At 38.7% G+C, this 22,419-nt stretch overlaps 1 protein-coding gene across 19 annotated transcripts in view; it reads right to left on the bottom strand.

Annotated features, from left to right (window-relative positions):
* Window positions 1-22,419, bottom strand: part of RAPGEF2 (Rap guanine nucleotide exchange factor 2) — a 256,095-nt gene that overhangs the window by 49,699 nt on the left and 183,977 nt on the right. For all 19 annotated transcript variants that reach the window (XM_084972184.1, XM_084972195.1, XM_084972196.1 and 16 more), the window contains one exon: window positions 7,676-7,807. In XM_084972184.1, the coding sequence (XP_084828310.1) occupies window positions 7,676-7,807 (132 nt within the window). The remainder of the gene's footprint in view (window positions 1-7,675; window positions 7,808-22,419) is intronic.

Below are 22,419 nucleotides of genomic sequence, written 5' to 3'. Positions count from 1 at the left end.
AGAGGGCTCAGCTTGGGCTCCTGGGACCTGAGAGTCACAGGATTTTTATCTGCTGAGTGAAGAAATAACCAGAGCCCAAACCTCAGCTCTAGCATTCTTTGTGTGACTTTAACAAACAGGAAGGGGGCGGGGTGGGGGGTGGGGTTTATACCCTCCCATTCAAAGGACTGTCTTGGGATCAAAGAAGTAAAAGAAAGCCCCCTCCAAGGTCACATCCAAAGTCCCTTCCTCAAGTGAGCACATTTCTACCTCATACCTTTTACCTCATCCACCCCAGCAGTGAGCCTTCCACACAATTTATATTGGCAGAATTTATAACAACACACAAACAAACAAAAAACCAAAACTTTATTAAATATCCCAACCCCCTGCGTATTATAAAAATTTCTCTCAGGCTAACTGTGCCCATTAAGTTCTGGCTAAATGACTTGTACTTTAATTATAAAAATAGTGATCCTATATGGAATGACTACTACGCATCTGGCACTACATTTGATGTTTTTAGTACATAACAATCTGCGCATCGATTCAGCAAATTGGAATTATTACCAATATTTTTCAGATGAGAAAACACTAAGGGAAATTAAATAAATTGTTCTGTGTAAATGAAACAAAACCAAACCTAGTAATTGTGCCAGGACTCAAAATCATGACTGACTAACACAAACTACTAAATGTTTTGCACTCTAATGCTTCACCCAGTTTTCTAAATAGACTGTCTTCACAAAGAAAATAGTTAAAATATAATAAATGTGTTCTGCTTTGCTAAATGATTAAATTAAATAATTAAAAATATATAATTTTTATAAATAATAAAACACTTGCTATTTTATAACTTCCTTCAAACTACAATATTACTAAGGGCAATGCTAGTCTTTAAACCCTTTCATTTTAAATAAGCATATGCACACATTTCATGTTTAAAAGATATGTGGATGATTTGGAATTAACATATACACACCTCCTATATATAAAACAGATAAGCTAGGACCTACTGTATAACACAGGGAACTATATTCAATATCTTGTAATAGCCTATAATAGAAAAGAATCTGAAAATGTATATACACACACACACACACATATACATTATATACATAATGGAATCATTTTGTACACTTGAAACTAACACAATATGGTAAATTAAATATAATTCAATAAAATAAAAGGTATCTGATTATACTGATCTCAGGAGCAAGAATAAAGTTACTTAAGCAAATAACTCCTATCTTAAATTAATTTACCTTCCACATGTATAACATAGATTTAGATGTGTGTTATAGTTAAACAACAATATTCTCAGACCAATGCTGAAAGCTTTATGACTTATTTAAACCAAAAGGGACTACATATATTTTATTATGAAAACAGTTTATTTTACATTTTAAAGATATCAAGTAAATGAAGAAACTGAGGAAATATTAAATGCCATAAAACTATAGCGAAGTGTTAACTAAAATAAAAAACATTAACTACTATACATGCATAAGCATATATGCATTAAGTACTTAAAAATAATTTATGAAAAAACTTTTTCCTTATTAAATACACCATACCCACACACATCTCCATGTTTAGGAGGGCTGCTTAATAAGTATTCTTGATGGGAGTTCCCATCATGGCTCAGTGGAAATGAATCTGACTAGCATCCATGGGAACACAGGTTTGATCCCTGGCCTTTCTCAGTGGAATAAGGATCCAGCATTGCCGTGAGCTGTGGTGTAGGTCACAGATGTAGCTCGGATCCTGCATAGCTGTGGCTGTGGCACAGGCCAGTGGCATCAGCTCTGACTGGACCCTAGCCTGGGAACCTCCATATGCTGCAAAGTGCAGCCCTAAAAAAGACAAAAGAAAAGTATTCTTGATGGAAATTAATTTTGTTCAGAATTTCAAACATACATATTAAACCCAAATAGCACCTAAGTCAAACCCTGATTATAAATATTGGCTAGCAAATTAGACTGGGTCTACCCATGTTGCTGTAAATGGCATTATTTCATTCTTTTTTATGGCTGAATAATATCCCATTGTTTATATGTACCACATCTTCCTTATCCATTCCTCTGGTGATGGACATTTAGGCTGCTTCCATGTCTTGGCTATTGTAAATAAGGCTGCAATAAATACTGGGGTGCATGTAACATGGATGGACCTAGAGATTATCACACTGAGGTTAGGCAGTAAAAGACAAACATATGATATCACTTATATGTGGAATCTAAAAAAAGGATAAAAATGAACTTATTTGCTGAACAGAAACAGACTCACACTCTTTGAAGACAAACTTATGGTTACCAAAGAGGATAGGTCGGGAGAAGAATGGACTGGAGGTTTGGATTGGCATATGCACACTATGGTGTGTGGAATGACCAGCCAATGGGGACCTCCTGTATAGCACAGGGAACTCTACCCAATATTTTGTGATAATCGAATCTGAAAGAGAACAGATGTGGGTACATGTATAACTGAACCACTTTGCTGTATGGCAGAAATTGTCACAACATTGTAAATCAACTACAATAAACTTTGAAAATGAAAAAAAGAAAAAAGAAAGACTGATGGATAATGCTGATGATAATTTAACTGAGGCAACAGAGTAGGAATAGTAGACAAAACCATTTTATGTAGAAAGTATGAAAATATATTGGAAATAAGTATAATGTTTGCATTAAGTCTAGCTTATGTACCATAGTTCATACTGTTTCTAATTTTACACTAAGAATTTTTAAATTTCTATATAGAATATACCTAACAGTGAAGAACAATGTTTTAAAGCTTTCCATGTAAATTGCTAGGTTTTTTTTTTCCCCAAAAACTAAATACCTAATAGGTATACAAATGTCTACAAATATTTATTGTAAGTAAAAATGTCTGTGCTAATTTGATAGGAAAAATAGTTCCATATTTAAATCCTTGTATACTCAATTGCTTATGTCTTAAATATTTTAAAGTATAGACATCTGCATGTTCTCTTCTGCAAATTACCTACTGCTGTCCTTTGAGTATTGCTGTGTTTTTCTTATTAATTTGCATAAGCGTGATCATCCATTATACCATGAAGAGTTTGCCAACTCTTTAGTTTATCTGGAATTTAATCTTAATTATAATACAAAGTAAGGTTATTAAAATGACTCTCCCACCCCCAAAGACCATTTACTGAATAATCTATCACTTCACTGATTTGTGAGGTTTCCTCTGTGACATATTATGCCCTTCCTTACACATGGAACTTTGGTTTGCTGCAACTCTCTATTCCATTGATCTATTTTTGTACAATGATTTCCAGTCCACCTAAGTCACTGCTCTGATAACCCTACCATTTAACCAGGATTTCATTGTGGCTGGATGTTGCACTGTCTCCCATCACCCCCTTGAGCATTGTGCTATATATCACCAATTAGCTCCTACTTTTCAGCTTGCTTCCACTGCCTTCCAAGGTAGCCCCTTTTCCAACACAAGCATGACTCTCAGCCTTTGAGATGTTACTGCCTTCATGCCTCCTCACTATCACACTTCCAAGTAATATTCCCTGGTCCAAGACTACAATTTCATTCATTCAATACATCTCTCCTGGATGCCTACGATTTCCTGGCACTATTCCAAGTTCTAGAGGGAAGGCGGAAACAAGACAGAGAAGTTCCTGCCTTTTTTTTGGCGGGGGGCGGGGTATACTGAGGCATATGGAGGTTCCCAAGCTAGGGGTCGAACGAATCGGAGCTGTAGTTGCCAGACTATACCACAGCCACAGCAACACCAGGCCTGTGACCTATACCACAGCTCACAGCAACGCCGGATGCTTAACCCATTGAGCGCGGCCAGGAATCAAACCTGCATCCTCATGGATACTAGTCAGATTCATTACCGCTGAGCCACAATGGGAACTCCTGCTCCTGCCTTCTTGAAGCTATCATTCTGGGAGGCAGACACAACAACTTATAAAGTAATAATCGTTTTGACATAAGAAGAATATCCAGGAAAGAAACCAAAATGTAGGACCCGCTTTTCACAGAGGGTAGTATGAGAAGAACTCTCAGAGAAGATGGTCTTTACAAAAGAAGGCAGAAAAGGATAGAGCTAGGAGTAAACGGAGGCCTGCAAAAACACAGCCCTACTACCCTTTGAAAGATCTGGCACATTGTTCAGTCTGTCTTTTACTGCGCTCACTTAATAAAGAAAGTCTCAGTCCTGGCGGAAGCCAAATCTCTGCTTTCTTTGTACTTATTACGGAGAAAATTACTTAACAGGGCAGAGGGAAATCACTGTATTTGATGGCACCCACTCAACTGATGCTCCAATGCTCTGGTCAACTGGCTCTCCTGCTCTCGGAAACTGATTTCCAAACTTCTCTATCCTTAAAAGCCTCCACCTGCCCACCTTCTCACTCTGAGCCGTGGAACTCAGACACATCAGACAGAAACTTCCCACACCAAATCCACTTGGCTATGCCCCTGTTAAAACAGAGGAGTGTCTCTTTTCTTAAAGCTAGTGATTCTACTTTGCTCTTGAATTCCTCCTCTCCCACCCTCTCAGAAAAATTCTACCTTTTTCTCTCCTGCTCACAGCATTCTATTTCAACCTCTCTGTTTCCATCCCAGGAGCATTTATACTCACTCCAACGAGACAGCTTTCTCCCACATCAAAACTGTACAAAGATTAAAGGGGTTACCATGGAGACAGTTGCCCATCACTGAACTGTTCAAGAACAGGATACTGGACTGATAGGAAAGGAGGATTCAAATACAAGGCTGGCACTCAAGCAAGGGCATCTTCTGATTTCTTCCCATCTTAAAAATTTCTGATTTAAAGACAATAGAAATGGTCTATTAGGGAGCTCTAGTCAATGTTAAGTCTTACATTGTCAGTAACTGAATCCTTAGATGCACCTACAGATTCTTCCTTACGAAGGATATAGACTTAACAGGTTACACACCTGTCATCAAGTTTGAAATGAACAGCCTTGGAACTCAACTAAAATGAATCAAAATACACAGGGTTCGTCTTTTTCAACTACACCCCAAGGTAAAGTCGGATGGCTGGCTGCATACTCTAGGCCTCTCAGAGCAGTGTGGCATTCTCAGCACAGCCTGGGTCCTCAGACATCCTGATGGTGGCTGGGACAGCAGGAAGTACCATCAAGGAGTTCCTCAGGACCCTAGCCTGCCCTACCCAAAGTAGATTGAAATTCCCCTAAGAATATGCCTCCATAAATTACATTAACAACTTACTTCATCCTCATTATGAATTGACCTTTCAGGAGTTTCCCTCAGGCTTGTATTATGCTTGGAGAAAGCAGTGGTAACTGCTATAACCTCAAGCTGTGCACCTACTACAGAGCTTTAAAATGTATGGTCATCTCAAAGTACAGAGGACAAAGGCTCCATCACGATGTTTCAATTAACGTAAGCTAAAGCACAACTTAAACAGTTCTTTGTCTTGTGATAAGGGATACTCTTGAATAAATGTTTAAAAAGTCAGCTTCTAAAAATAGGCATTATGGGGGTTGAGAGGGAATCATTTTACCCCATCCACCACATTCTCTTCTAACATTTGAAAATTGAGTTACTTCCTAAAGATTTAATTACAGGTTAACACTTAATGCATCATTTGAAAAGTTACTTTAAAGAGCTAGATGAAAAGCCATTCTTGATCAGCCAAGAATCTGTAAATTATCATATTTGTGGCTATCACTTAATAGTCAGTGAGCCCTCCACAACACTCTCAAATTTTAGAAACGTGAATACCTAATGCCTCCTTAAGGACTTAAACAGACATGCTTTGCTCAGACTGTATTCCAATTATCTAGTTATTCTAGCAATTTTTTTTAAAAAGTAGTAACTTTTCACTGTCTGAATATATCGATGATCCTGAAACACTGTAATGTTTCTAAAGAGAGGCTCTTTTTTGGTCACTTCATATCACAATTCCTAAAGAGCCAAGAATTATACTTTGTCAAGTGAGTATTATGTTCTTTTTGCTTGAAAGGATCTGAAATTCCATATGAGCTATATGCATTGAAAGACTCCAAAAAAGGATACCTTAGAAACCTATACATAGAACTTCCATATGACCCCACAATCCCACTCTTGGGCATATATCCGGACAAAAATCTACTTAAAAGAGACACAAGCACCTGCACGTTCATTGCAGCACTATTCACAATATCCAGGACATGGAAACAATCAAAATGTCCATCAACAGATGACTGGATTAGGAAGATACATACACACAATGGAATACTACTCAGCCATAAAAAAGAATGACAATGCCATTTGCAGCAACATGGGTGGAACTAGAGACTCTCATACTGAGTGAAATGAGTCAGAAAGACAAAGACAAATACCATATGATATCACTTATAACTGGAATCTAATATACAGCACAAATGAACATCTCCACAGAAAAGAAAATCATGGACTTGGAGAATAGACTTGTGGCTGCCCAATGGGAGAGGGAGGGAGAGGGAGGGAGTGGGAGGGATTGGGAGCTTTGGGTTATCAGATACAATTTAGAATAGATTTACAAGGAGATCCTGCTGAGTTGCATTGAGAACTATGTCTAGATACTCATATTGCAACAGAACAAAGGGTGGGGAAAAAAATGTATACATGTAAGAGTAACTTGATCCCCATGCTGTACAGAGGGAAAAAAATAAAATTAAATTAAAAAAAAGGAATACATATATAAAATTAACAGAACACTGTAAATCAACTATACTTCAATATTTTTTAGAAAGTAAATAAATTAACTTTGAATTGCAAAAAAAAAGAAAGACTCCAAAAAGGACCTTTTTTTGCATATTTTAGTCATTTTTCCTACATTTGCATTTTCTAAGCCAATGAAGTATTCCTTAACAATTACAATTATTTTGTTTTTAAAACATTTTTTGAAATTCCATGGTTCTGGTTTCCTTTCTATCCATCAGTATCAAGAACTTACATTAAACATACAACCAAATCGATTGATAATAAAATAATGCAAGAAAAATAATTCAAAGGTACAACCTTAATAGTCTCTTCCTTTTGTCATACCCAAAACTATAGTAAGAAAAAATTACTAAGAAAGCTTAATTCTGAAGTTTTCCCCTACACTTTTAGTCAAGAAAGAGTCATAAACCTAGTATGCCTATAGTCAAATTAACAAAATAGTGATAGTCAAGGAAACATTTCCACCATAGCCACTCTATTTAAAATTCTAATAACGTAATAGCAGAGGCAAATACAACTAGACCATAGTTCCATTTGTTTTCTTTTTACGACCACACCTTCGGCACATGTAAGCTCCCAGGTTAGGGGTCAAATTGGAGCCACAGCTGCTGGCCTACACCACAGCCACAGCATTGTGGGATCTGAGCCACATCTGTGACCTACACCACAGCCTGTGGCAATGCCGGATCCTTCCTTAAGTCACTGAGTGAGGTCAGGGATCAAACTTGCATTATCACTCAGAGACAAGCCACTGAGCCAAAAGGGGAACTCCTAGAGAGTAGTTCTACTTGCTAAAACATATATACAACATACTGTATATCTGTGTGCAGCATAAACATTAGCATCTTATGTCTATGTGAGCATATGTGATATATACCCATGTATTTACTTTATAGAATCTGTCAATGAAGACTCACAGAACTCCCTAGAATACGTGAAAATGAAGTCAATGACAAGGAGACGCCCCCTACCTGGTAGATGTCAGAGAGACTGCTGCTTCCAGAGTCACTGGTGATGCTACATCCTGAGTGGCTGGAAGAGACGTGAGTCACCTGGGGATGGAGACTGTCAGTGAGGTGCAGCTTGGTGAAATCTGCAGGAAGCTATGGGAGGAGCAAGAAGAGCCCAGATTACCATCTGAATCAAGAACTCCAAGAAAACACTTAAAAATCACATTATCCTCTACTCTACCCATTTAGCCAAAGCATGATCAGAAAAATTCCTTCATTTTTTTAAAGCCCGTAAGGACTAAGTAGTGTCCTATTTACCAAAGATCACAAAATAAATGTAAGTTTATGGACATTCAATGAACTTTAAATAATACTAAATTTGATGCTTAAATAGGTGGGTTTGGCAGTTAAGATGAACTTGGATAAGCAGTGACTCCAATGAGCTACAATTTTCAAATTCTACACCTATGAGCAAATTAGTCGATGACTATGTTAGTCATCACAAAAGCAACTTTGAGACAAGAGACAGCTTAAATAAGTAAAACAGATTTGTGGTTCATAAATGCCCAAATGGTGTTTAAAAGTTTTAAAAAAAAAAAAAAAAAAAAGAGCATCGTAAAATTGACAAAGTAACTATGCAGGCTCTATGGAGTAAACAGAGAATTCAGAATTGAGAATGTTATAAACAGCATTTACCTAAGTACACACAGACACATAACATCAACATTTTACTGGTCCATGTTTAAACTCCAAATACAAATAGCATCTACCGAACAGATTCACTAAGTGGCTTCTAGGGCCTTTCTACCAACCTTCCCCCCACCCCGCCATCTAGCAGAGAACATGCATCCAAAAAGAAACATTCATAAGTTACTACCAATTCTTCTGAATTCAAAAAGGGCATCATTTATCTGTAATATGATACTTGTACTAGTGGCCAATAATAAACTGACGTTTCAAATTATATACTAAAGGACACCATACACACTAATGATATCTCTCTTTCCTGCCAGCACACTGATCCTACTTGGCTTTGAATAATAACAAAGACTAACTGTTAAAATGACACTTAAGTAGAGATTGAGCAATATTCCCTTCTCTCCTTCAACCCTCCTCCCCTCTACCCTTAAAAAACCAAGATACCATGTCACAGTTTAGAATAAGTCTCACGAGGGAGGTGATTCAGGCTTTGGATAAAGACCAATGGGTCTGATTTCTCCGGGTTCCAAAGAGGTACATTGTATTTCTACCCCTCAGCCATTCATACCTGACTCAGTAAAATAGATTATGACACTTAATAGTATTTATTACATGGATGACTTTGGAGGGCATTATGCTAAGTAAAATAAGTCAGACAGAAAAGGATAAATACTGTCTGTATGTTATTGCTTATATGTGGGAATCTAAAAAGTACAACCAACTAGTGAATATAACAAAAAAGAAGCTGGCTTGCAGATACAGAGAAGAGAGTAGTAGTTACCATTGGGGAGAGGGAGGGGAGGGGAGTTACAAACTGTTGGGTGTAAGATAGGCTCAAGGATGTACTATGCCACATGGGGAATATAGCCAATATTTCATAAATGGAAAGTTACATTTAAAACTGCATTATAAATTTTAAAAAATTTAAAAACTAATACCCCTTTAGAAAAAATAATACTTAATACAGTCAGTGTAGAAATAATATTCTTAATATCATGAGGCAAAGTATACAAAGAAAAGATTTAAACATAAATTTATTAGGGGGCATATGATTAGATGCCAAATAGATACAAAAACATATGATGGAAAAGTTCAGAGAAGTGAGGTGTGTGCTCATAAGTGTGAAATCATTGCAGAAATCACATATATCCCACTATGAATTTTTTTTTAGCAGCACCCATGGCATGTGGATGTTCTCAGGCCAGGGATCAAACCTGAGCCACAGCAGTAATAATGCTAGATCCTTAACCCACTGAGTGACACAGGAACTCCCTATGAACGTTTTTTAACTGATAATTGAAGATGTTATGAAACATAAAATTGGGAAAGTAATTTCCCCACAAGGAATAGATAGGTTAAAACCCTCTAAAATGAGAATTGATGTGTTTTATTCACAGTGTAGAAGAGTGAAATATTTGCAAGATTTCATCAGGAACGATCTGAAGATAAAAGTCTGCCAAGCTGTATTAACAACTATGATTTTACACGACAGATATTAGATATTAAAATAATGCATTCGGGTCAGGATAAACATCCTTCATCTCAGCTACATTTAATACAGCTACTCGCTACATGTAATTACAGAACAATAAACTGATTTCTATTGATTCTCTTTTATAGATAAGACTCCAGTTGACAAAGGCCACATAGTATGATTTTTTAAAATTAGCTTTAATGTGTCAAATAAAGGTGTATTTAGCTAATGAATTTTTATTCACTGGGCAATTATTTATTCACATTTCATAGGACATGCTTCTCTCCATTATTCATCAGCTGTGGTCTTTCCTGACTTAATTCACTGTGCGGAAAGCACCAGGAACTTTGAGCTCCAAATCCCAAGAGAAGAAACATGGGTCCAGCAGTCACACTCCACCCAGTCCATTCATCTACACTCACAGCCACAGAGAGCAGAATTATGTGGCTTTGTTAGGCTAAGAAGCATAAGGATTGTTTCCTGAGAAAAGAAATATTTTTATTTTTTAAGAATTCAACTCTATGGATGGACCTAGAGATTATCATATTAAGTGAAGTTAGACAGCGAAAGACAAACATCATATGGTATCAGTTATATGTAGAATCTAAAAAAAGGATAAAAATGAACTTCTCTGTAGAACAGAAACAGACTCACAGACTTTAAAAGTCTTACGGTTACCAAACTGGAGAGGTATGTGGTGAGGGAAGAGAGATGGATCAGGGGTTGGGACGGGAATTTGTACCCTAAGCTATATAGAATGACTGGCCAATGGGGACCTGCTGAATATTGGGAACTCTACCCAATATTCTGTGATAATCCATGTAGAAAAAGAATCTGAAAGAGAATGGAGTTATGTACATGTATAACTGAATCACTTTGTTGTACAGCAGAAATTATCACAACATTGTAAATCAACTATACTTCGATAAAACTCTAAAAAAAAAAGAATTCAACTCTAGTGTGTAAATACTTATTGAGTATCTATTATTTCACTCTGTTGGGGAGGGAAATGTCAAGGTGAATAAGACATCTCCAATCCCAAATGTAACTTCTACTACCCAAAAAGTCACTGCAATAGGTGTTGTGCAGAACAGAAAAATAAATCAAACATGGCTTTTTTTTTTTTTTTTTTGGTCTTTTTTGCCTTTTCTAGGGCCACTTCCCGTGGCATATGGAGGTTCACAGTGTAGGGGTCTAATTGGAGCTGCAGCTGCCGTCTATGCCAGAGCCACAGCAACGTAGGATCCGAGCCACATCTGTGACCTACACCACAGCTCACAGCAATGCCAGATCCTTAACCCACTGAGCGAGGCCAGGGATCGAACCCACAACCTCATGGTTCCTAGCTGGATTCGTTAACCACTGCACCATGACGGGAACTCCAGCTTTTTTTTTTTTTTTTTTTAACATGGCTTTTTTTCTCCCTACCACCACTTGCATTCTTTGCAAACAATGAAATAATGCTATGGTAAACTTAGAGTTGATCATATAAAACTTGGTATTAACTAAATTAACTAAATAATATTTATTTCTATTAGCAAGGATGCCATGTTTAAGAAAGCTTAAAATGCCCTCCCATAGACTGGCAGCATTCAGCAAGTTTTCTGTGCAAACAGTTCCACATATAGAGGGATTTTCAATGTATTTTTGTAAGAAGGTGAGCCTCACAACCTACTCTTTCACTTCCATCTTCTCTCCTTCCTTCCACAGATGGGATACCAGTCCCATGATTAAACTGACACCCTGACTGACAGGGCAGGTTGGCCAAGGTTAGGGACTGGGAGAAGTTGTGGAGCTGGTTCTCATAAGAGAAGAGAGTCTGAAATGCACTGATGTGATCCAGCCACACACTCTGTAGAATAGAGATCTAAGCCTAGACCAAGGGGAAATGGATCTTTCAGAGGGAAAAAAACCATGTGGAAAGTAGGCATCGGGGGGCAAACACTGGGGCAGGTGCCCATGTCCAAATCTCAGGGCAACAGCAATGCAAAGCCCTCATGATGGTAACTTGTCTGGGTAAAATGTACCCACAGGGAGCTCGACATACCAAAGACAGAAGATTCATTCATTCCAAGCTTTTCTAGGCTCAGCCCAGCGTCTGTCTGTCTCTGTCTATTTATCTACCTACCTACCTAGCTGTTCTTTTTACGGCCAAACTGCATCATATGAAGTTCCCAGGCTAGGGGTTGAATCAGAGCTGCAGCTGCTGGCCCACACACAGCCACAGCAACACCAGATCCGAGCCATGTCTGTGACCTGCTCCATAGCTTGCGGCAATGCTGGATTCTTAACCCACTGAGTGAGGCCAGGAATCAAACCTGCATCTCCTGGAATACTACGTCAGGTTCTTAATCCACTAAGCCACAACGGGAATCCCCAGTGTCCACTTAAATTACTATCAGTATGCTACGGAGTTAAATTTCAGATTAAAAGTGGGCTATAATCTTGTGACCCTAATCTCCATTGATAAATAACAAAAATTCTCTTCAAAAAATAAGAAATTTTGAAGGTGGGACTATATACAATAACTTTCTGAATAAAATTAAATAATAATTAAATAAATTAAAGGGGAAATTAATACAATTTATACATTTTGATCTTAATACCAATATGTTAAATAGTAATTCATTAAGGACACAATTCAAAGTAATCTTATTTACATTTTTAATCATTTAAATGCTTTTAATATCATACAAATTTATTGCTGTTCAAATTTTTCCTAGATCAAACAACATATATTCCTGAACATATTCCACTTGTGAATCATAATTATAATAAATTCCTGTCCAGCAAATTTCTGAATCATAGCTTAACCATAAACACTGCTCGTTACATAAGGAAAAACAGGAGTGATATGTATTTGGATCAGATCTTAAATGCATAAAGCAAGCATGAACTTAATCACATTTTTGTAAAATCTGGGTATCAATTGTAGACTTTTGTTATCTTTTGAGGGAGAAACAGAGATGCTGAGACAATGAGCTTTAAGTAAGAAGTGTATAGAAGACTTAAAGCTTTTGTGTGAACAGACACTTGATAGTCTCCATTTATTAAGGAGTCCAATGATCGCAATTTATAGAACTGCTAACTAATAAATGAATTGTGCTTTGAACATAAATGCAATGAGTCTGGATGTCTTGAAGTTTCTGACATCACTAAATAAACAATTGGCTGAAATGGTAAAATTCCTCTAAGTAGTGATAACCTAGCAGAGACTAGGGTGTTGTCTTTCTTCCCCTTCCTGTTCTTCCTGAGACAACTTCTCCACGTTTTCCAGCTCTACCACAACCAGTTGGTGTATCACCGGATGCACAGCAGAAACGTGATAGAGTCTTACGTTCCACTGTGCAGCCCCATCACCTGGAGGCTTCAAGAAATCCAGAAGCTCAAAGCAAAAGGATACAGCCACCTTCAGTGGAAATTTATCTCACTGAAAATTTCCACCACTAATCCTAGGATCACTTTATTTACAACAGAACACCTGAGGCTTGGGGCGATGCTTGGAGTCTATCCAATCCTCCTGGCAGTTCATCCTGAGTAAAATCACTACTGGAGGTAAATTACGCACCAAACCTGGAGATTAAATACCAACTTCATACTAAGATGTATCAGAAAGAATTGACCCAGAAGTTCCCGCCATGGCGCAGTGGGTTAAGAATCCAACTGCAGGGGCTCGGGTCACTGTGAAAGCATCAGTTTGATCCCCAATTCAGCCCAGTGAGTTAAAGGATCTGGTGTGGCTACAACTCAGATTCAATCCCTGGCCCAGGACCTTCCATGTGGCATGGGTGCAGCCATCCAGAAAAGAGGTGGGAGGGGGCTGACTCAAAGGAACCCTGTTCTCCCACACCATCCCTGGAATTCTGAGAGTGGTCTCCACACCACATTTTCAAGCTCTGCAGGGAGCAGCTGGTATGCTACTGGACACATTCCCCATTTTTTTTCTGAGATGATAGTGAAAATACCAGCTTCTCTCTTTTACATTTATGCATCATTTACTGAAAACCTGTGCTGTGAGTGACTGAGGAGAAAACACTCAGAGAAGGGCCCAGCATACAGAAGCCAGCAGAGGAGTGTGCTTAAACTGTAAATTACATGTGCCAGCCTCATGTAAGACACAGGGATTCCAGGCTCTAGATTCCTGCAGCAGGAATCCAAGTCAGACAGTGGTAGGTCCCTGGGCTGCTCCCAGAAAGGGCTAGCATGGCCAGTCATCATCCGGCTACAGACACTGTCCCCTGACCCACGCGAGAACTCAAGTTGTGTTTTCAAAGCAGGCAAATTTTCTTTCTCTCTGCATATATACACACACACATACACACTCTTTTATTGAAACTGATCTTTTCTAATACTATAAGTTCTGACAGGCTCTGATACGTTTCTAGATACAGCTTGAATAGGCGGGAACATTACGGTAGCTCATTTTATTTTTTTCAATTTTTTCAATATTTTTGCTTTTTTAGGGCTGCTCCCACAGCATATGGAAATCCCCAGGCTAGGGGTTGAATCAGAGCTGCAGCCACTGGCCTATACCACAGTTCACAGAATTGCCAGATCTGAGCCACGTCTGCGACCCTACACCACAGCTCAAGGCGATGCCAGATCCCTAACCCACTAAACAAGGCCAGGGATCGAACCAAGTCCTCATGGATACTAGTTGAGTTCTTAACATGCTGAGCCACAATGGGAATTTCTGGTAGCTCATTTAAAAGACCACTTTATAATATGGTCAACTTTTATTTCTCTAAATCATAGTATTTCTTTAGGAACATCAGAAAAAGTAAGTATTTGGACTCCTGAATATTATTCATCAGAAGTAATTTTACCTTTCTTATACTCCCAAGACATGTTCCAGACCCACTACTCAACCTTGAATACTTCAGCCATCACTATTCCACACAGCAAAGAGAAATATTTTTCCACGGTACACAATTTCTTTGGTGCATAAACATACATAAAGGCAAGAAACAAAGTTTTCCCTAAAGGGTCATGAAATAATAATTTAATAAATGGATAGATCTAGCAACATTTCCACTAAAATACATGTAGACATTTTTAAATGTTAGTATGGAGTTCCCGTCGTGGCGCAGTGGTTAACGAATCCGACTAAGAACCATGAGGTTGCGGGTTCGGTCCCTGCCCTTGCTCAGTGGGTTCACGATCCGGCGTTGCGGTGAGCTGTGGTGTAGGTTGCAGACGCGGCTCGGATCCCGCGTTGCTGTGGCTCTGGCGTAGCCAGTGGCTACAGCTCCGATTCGACCCCTAGCCTGGGAACCTCCATATGCCGCGAGAGCGGCCCAAAGAAATAGTAAAAAAAAAAAAAAAAAAAAAAAAAGACATAAATGTTAGTATGACTATGCTTTACAGGAACGGTTCTACAAAAATTTGTTTTATATCTACTGGAGAAACCTACCAAAAAATTAACAATTTGTAAGAACTTAATATTCTCCCAGCTTCTTGCTGGGCTCAAAAGACATAAGCCTCATTTTATATATTGAGTTATTTTCTGTTCAACTTTCTCCTAATTCAAACAACCTTGAGCAAGCTGATTAATTTGTGTTCCTCAGTTTCTTCTGTAAAATGAGTATAATGTAGTCCAGTGACTAAATGAAATAACAACAGAATCCACCTTGCAGAGAACTCTCCCTTCCCCATTACCTCTGCCATTTTTCCAGGTAAGGGCTTCATCATCTTAGGTGAGAGAGTTTTCTAATTTAATGGGGGAAAAAAACCTAACTTATTTTTGATACTATCATACCTAACACCATCATTATAGTGATTTCCTTATTATATATTCCTCCAAAAGTCTGCATATTACATTTTAAATAAATCATATATTTATATGATAGAGCTCACTGCTTAGAATACTGTACTAAATTTTACAAAGTAAATGACCTTACTGTCACAATATGCTTACAGTCCAATTATTCTCTTTTATAAACATTCAAATTTTTGCAGCTGAGAAGTCTCTCAAGGTGATAACACCTTAGGCAGCGTGTGCATTTGGGTGAACAGCCTTATTATGTTTGACTGTAAAAGCCTCCACAAGAGTCATGTACTTGGCCAAGACACTGCTGCCAAGGAGGTGTGGTTCAACCACAAAATGTTATTCTTGCTTCCCTGAGCCAACTGCCTCCAGAGGGCAATCTGAACAAACACCCTGTGTGGGGGGGGATGGGGGGTCAGGGTGTACAAGGGGGGTCGTGTTTTATTCCAAAAATTCCTTGCTACTTTCATACATTAAAATAATGTTTGGGAGGGATGTCTAACACAGAAATAGTTTATATACATTAAAATTTCACACGGCTTTCTGTCCAACTGTCCAAATACAAACCTTTATATGGTTTCTTGGAGGGGGGGCATGCCTGAGGCATGCAGAAGTTCTCAAACCAGGTATCAAACTTGGGGCACGGCAATGACCCAAGCTACAGCAGTATCAACAGAGTCCTTAACCACTAGGCCACCAGGGAATTCCAAAACGTTCTGTGTCAGAATCAGCTTCTGCAGTGTAGTGGTGACCCATCCCTCTCCCCAGGGTTTAAGGCCACTCTCATGTTTTTTAAGGTTGGTAACACATGAATGAATCATCAACTGCACTGGTTACCGTTGTGTGAATTACATCTTGCTAAAAGGTAATTCCTACATTTATGAAATAGGGATAATCAGAACACAAAAAGAACACCTAGGACCCTTGCTGAGGAAAATAAATGATCAAAACTACTAAATTAATTGTCAGTCACATTATTGGCAGAACAAAATCTTGCCTGATATATAATACTCCTAACATCTGACAATCAAAAAAAAAAGTATGTGGGCACGCATGCACACACACACACGCACACACACACAGAGTTACTTATAAGCTAGTCAACTGATTTCATCACCTTAAAGAAAGACACCCGGCACATCAAGGCCAGTTCTTTAATAAATATTGGAACCACTGAACGTTTGTCATTTGACAGCTGTATTTTCTCAAAATAAAAATGTTTACCTGCAACCTAAAATAAAACAATTTTCCACAGAAAGACTGAGGTACTTGACTAATTATCATATATATATATATCACCAAAGGAAATGTCCTGTTGTCTGTTAAGAAACAGTTTTATGATTGTTTTTAAGCAATAGCTACTACCAGTCTCACCATACATACACACACCCCATATAATCCCTTTTCCTTTTAAATTTATTTGCAGCTATTAATAATCACTGATCTGAAAAGCACACCTTTCTCTGAGGGATTTCAAAAAAAGTTTTTAGTAGATCATTTAGTCCAGATATTTTCAATAAAATACATGGTGAGTGTTGGTACTGAGTCAGGCAACTAACAAGTCATTTTCTGAGCAGCCTTCCCCTTTGTGCACAGTCTCCTGTTAGTGAGAATTACTGCCGTTATTGGGGGGAGGGCACTGCTAGGCAATGAATATGTACTATGCTGAATATGTGATGCCTATTTGTTCTAACACTTAAAAAGAGCCCAGATACTGCACGTCATGCTGAAGAAAACAAAGCTTGCACAGCTCCAGTGGCTCCAAAATCTATACCCTTTTTACTTTGCATCCTGACTTAGAAATTTATTATTAGGAGCCATATTCTAGCCAATCAGGGCACCCATCTTCTCCCTTATTTAAACAGGAAACAGCCTAAAAAATTTACACGAATATAATGATTGCTTTATTTCCTAATAGGAAATTCATCTCAATAAGTATACCTTTTAGCAAAATTTGTAATTATCCATATAGTAACACTGATTACATTCACAGTTACTAAAACTTGAGCTCTTGTATTTTCCTGGGCCGAGCAGAATCAGTGCTCTGGAAGTATAATCCCAGGAGACAGAGGGGAGCTGCTGGTGACACCAGAGGACAGTTCCTAGGACCAATTAGACAACAACTTTGATGAGCTCCAGAGGGACTGTTGCCATTATCCCAGCTGTACAAATGCTCATGGGAGCATGGAGTTAGGGAAATGAGGGTTTAAAGTCAAGGAAAAGACTCCTATGGGATCCATGGATGCTCCTAGGCCAGCTTCTTTGTGAACAAACATAGTTGGTTTGGGAGTTCCCTGGTGCCATGGGTTAAGGCCCCAGCATTGTCACTGCTGTGGCTCAGGTTTGATTCCTGGAAAAGGAACTTCCACAAGCATAGGCAGGGCTGAAATTTAAAAAAAGAAATAAAAGAAAGCTTCTCTCAGAATTATAGATATTCCCCCACAAGTAATTTTTAACTCTTAAAAAGTTATAACATGGAACTATACCAATCTCTTATGATAAAACATGATAGAAGAGAATATGAGAAAAAGAATGCAAAAAGTAAAAATAAAAAGTTATAAAAGCCACCTGACATCCAAACACAAATGCATTTAGCCCTCTATACAATAAAATACCATAAAATGGCCGAGATAGGAGAGCTATTCACCAATGTCCTCCTCTTCCAGGGAGGACAGCTGGACTGCATTTTCCAACTTCCCTTACACACGTGCCAACACAGTTGAGTTCAAGCCTGTGGAATATGAGCAGAGATAGGGATGCTCATACACTTCTCGTCCACACCCTACTCATTCCCATCTTCTACAGACCAGCCATCATCTTCCCCTTGCATCAAAAGTGCAGCTGTCAGAAGACAAGAGAAGCTTTGCATGGAAGGCGAAACAACTGGGCCATAAAACAGAGGGTCCTGGATCCCTGAATCACTCCTTAGAGGGAAACTGCAAAGCAGTCAAGAGTACTTGCTTCAGATTTTGTACAAAAGAGAAATAAACTTCTATTGTGTTTGAACCATTATGGTTGGTTTGGTACAATGGCCAGTATTATCTTAACTCATACAAATACAAATACTATGATCATTTTTGTGACCTATTTACAAAAAAAAAAACCTTGACAGTGAAATTCTAAATTCCTTCAGAAGAAGCATGGAGGGCTCTGATAACATCCTGACCTCATAGTACTGTGTGCAGTTTGGATAAAATAAACATTAGAGTTCCTTTACTTATTCAGTCAAACACATGTACTGAAACCCACATTGTGGTGTTCCCTGGTGGCTCAGTGGGTTAACAACCTGGTGTTGTCACTGCTGTGGTGTGGGTCGCTGCTGCAGTAGGGGTTTGATCCCTGGCCTGGGAAATTCTGCATGCCATGGGTAAGGCCAACAAAAGGCGGGGGGACCCACTTTATGCCAGTTGCCAGGCACTGCTCCTGGCTTTCTAATATGGTAATAGGTGGGATAAACTCCCTGCTTTCATGATCTTACAACTAGTGGGTACAGACAAACAGTAAAAGAATATGGGTAGAGACAAACAGTAAAAGAATAATGAAGAATATAAAAGAATAGTAATTGTCAAATAGGGCTAAGTTTTGCATTTAGCAAAGATTAAAAGAGACTGATGTGGCAGTGACTGGATAGCCAGGAAAGCTCTAATACCTGATAATGAGATGAGAAAACTCATTTTTAGACTCTCAGTTATTTCCTAAAGGGAAAAGTCTAATCATACCATTTTACTAGATACATATACCATTTTACCTAGTGTCTGTGTGTGTGTACACACATATCTATACATGCACATACATCTTGTATATAAGATACATACGTTATATACATACATGTACATATACACGTACTTTATGTAACACATATATTACATTTCATATATTTATAAAGTGTATGTTATATTTGTATTTGTCTTTGTATAAAACTGAGAAAAATCTAGCATAACACTAAGCCATAGGACTACAATTACTAAACATTTTAGGAAAAAATATTGGTTTTTTTTATGCCATCTCAAGATAAAATTAAGTATCATAACCGTGGTGCCTTATGAACCAAAGACAATATAAAATATACTCAGATTTGTGCAGTGCCCTATGGGTTGGGGACCACTAATATTTAGTCAAATTTCAAGATGCAAATATTACATGACAGGAATACAAGGCTTCCAAAATAATTATTTATCCTCCAGAAAGACCATTTAATAGGATTAATGGAAAATGGAGTCTAGAAGACACCTACTTTGTCAATTGATTTTGAGTATTTAAAAACGCACTGAATAGACTGATGGCTTGGGGGAAAAACACTTCCACTGAAATGTATGTTATACTCTTTTGAAAATAGGAATTAATGTATTTCATTTCTCTACAAAGAAACTTGGATGTACCCCAAATACTTGATTCCACAGACTTCTTCATTTCCTAGCATTTGTGTGTGGGTAAAGAAATTTGGGGGTGGGGAAGGAAGACCATTCAACAAATAATATGTCAAAAAGAGGTAAGTCATGTGAAAATTAATAAAGTAGGATCTGGGATACAGAGGGTGGGAGGTTTCACTGCTAAGATGTCATGTGAGTAAAGACCTTAGTGGAGTGAATGCCTAATCCCTGCAGACACACAATAGGGAAACAGGTATTTCAAGTTCAAGGGCACTGAGGGAAAGGCCAAGAGCAGGGTGGCCTCCCCATGTTTTAGGAATAGCTAGGAGGTCCATACGAGTGCTGAGGAGACCAGAGGACAGAAAGAGATTCTATGGCAAAATCATGTGGGAAAGGTTTTGGATTTAATTCTGAGTGAGATGGAGAGCCCTGGGGAGTTTTCAGCACCCCCAGTGTCTGCATTATGGATTTAAAACATTTTTGTCAAATGTCTAATGCAGATATATCTTACTTTTTGGAAAAGCATTCAACAGTAATTCCAGGTAACTTAAACAGAAAAAAGATGTTTATTACAATTAGTACCCCAAAGCCATCAACAAAGGCCTCAGAGCTTGGCCTAATGGGTAATCCCCTGAGTAGTGACTCAACTGTGAAGTTCCTTCTGTTCTAAGTTACAGTTCCTGGGGACATTTGCTACATAACTTTATTTCCTGAAAAGTCCCACCCCATTCCTCTTAAACCTATGTCACAAACACACACACACACACACACACACACACACACACACACACACACACACCTAGATTTCACATGACATCTCGATTCCACTGCAAATGGTTCATCTGTAGATTTACTTAGACACGACCACAACTGCTACTCTTCTAGTGATGAGGATTACAACTTGGCTAGACAATCATCTTTGAGTCAAAAAACAATTCTACATTATCCCTCTTAAGTTACTCACAAAAATAGCAGATATTAGTTTTTATGTATCTGGTAGATCAATTTTTCCTTTTACTTTAATGAGAAAGATACTCATTTTAGCATTTATTTCCAGGGATGTTCAACTGAACATTCATTTTCAAGGGCTTTATGTGTCAGCCCTGGCATATGGGATAATTTCATTGCTTGAGCTCTGTCTGCAGGGGCACTGTGAGGAAATTAACTGAACATCGAGGTGCATTACTCACTGCCCAGGGCCAGCAAAAATAGATCCCACATAAATGGCATGAAGTCTAACAGATCTTTCTTTTCCTCCACCTTTCCTTTTTTGTTGGTTTGTTTAGTCTGTAAACCTCAGATACCATATCCTGAGGAATAGTATGAATGACTAGGACACAAGGGGCTCCTTCCTAACCCACTCCCTCCAGTCAACGCTCCAGCATTTCCCCCGACCTTCTCAGTCATCTGTGGAAATGTATTTACACAATCAATTGAGCAACTCTCATAGAAAGCTGATGCTTCCCACATAAACACCCACATCTAGTGTTCTGTTACTTTATTAAGCTTTTATCTCCCTCAAACTTCAACTACTTCTCCTGAACTTTTCTGTTAAGTGTGTACATGTGTGCATGTTAATTTATCATCCCAAGTTTAAAGCAGGGAAAGAGAACAGCATTAATCAAGACACACTTAGGGAATCTTATAATGGGCTTAATATAACCCATAGTGTCATCAGTGCATGCATACATGCACATGCATGTGAGCACACACATACACATGTACTCACACACAGTACTAATAATCCGTATAAACAGTTTGACTTCCACAGCCTTGAAGTTACATAGACCTCAATTCACCTTCAGCAAAAGCAAGAACTTACAAAATGAACTAAATGTCCACTCTGTGTGAGATGTTCTGAGGGGGAACTTACAAATAACCCCCACTTTAATGCTACTGCTCCACCTCTTTCCTGCCATGCTTCTTGCAACAATCTCCTTTCCCTTTCGATCTCTTCTCCATGTTGCTACCAGAGTAAACATCCAGAAGATGACAGAAAGATGTACACCTGAACCCACTACCCCCCTGCCAGGAGTTTCTGGGTGGACGCTTCACCCTCAGGAAAAAGTCTACACCCCTGACCACCACACCCACTCTCTTCTCCTTCTGATATTTCCACACACCTCTCCCCACTCTCTGCTCGAGGTTCAGGAAGCACTTATGGTTATTGAACATTCCATGTTCTGTCTGTGTCTCCTGGGTCTCTGCTGTTCTTCTTCCTAGGCTAGTTAATTCCTAAGCTCTCCTGCCAGAGGTGAGAGTCTTATCAGACACTCCTGTGTCACCCAGGACTTCACCCCCCTGCACTGCAGCTGCGGATCCAACAGCGCAAAGCCCTCTCCAGTAGATCCAGAACACACCCGCCTTGTCCTTCACTCTTTCCCTCGCCTCAGAGTGCCTGAAATGCACACATCACTACACTATTGACCCTAGTTTTGGGTGCAGCAGTGCAGCA

The sequence above is a fragment of the Sus scrofa genome, chromosome 8 (genome assembly GCF_054392235.1).
Source record: "Sus scrofa isolate SSC_HxYL_T2T_F1_AM1 chromosome 8, Sscrofa_HxYL_maternal_Yorkshire_Landrace_v2.0, whole genome shotgun sequence".
Classification (NCBI taxonomy): Eukaryota; Metazoa; Chordata; class Mammalia; order Artiodactyla; family Suidae; genus Sus; species Sus scrofa.
The sequence above is the reverse complement of the archived record's forward strand: the minus strand, read 5'-3'. Positions and strand labels throughout refer to the sequence as shown.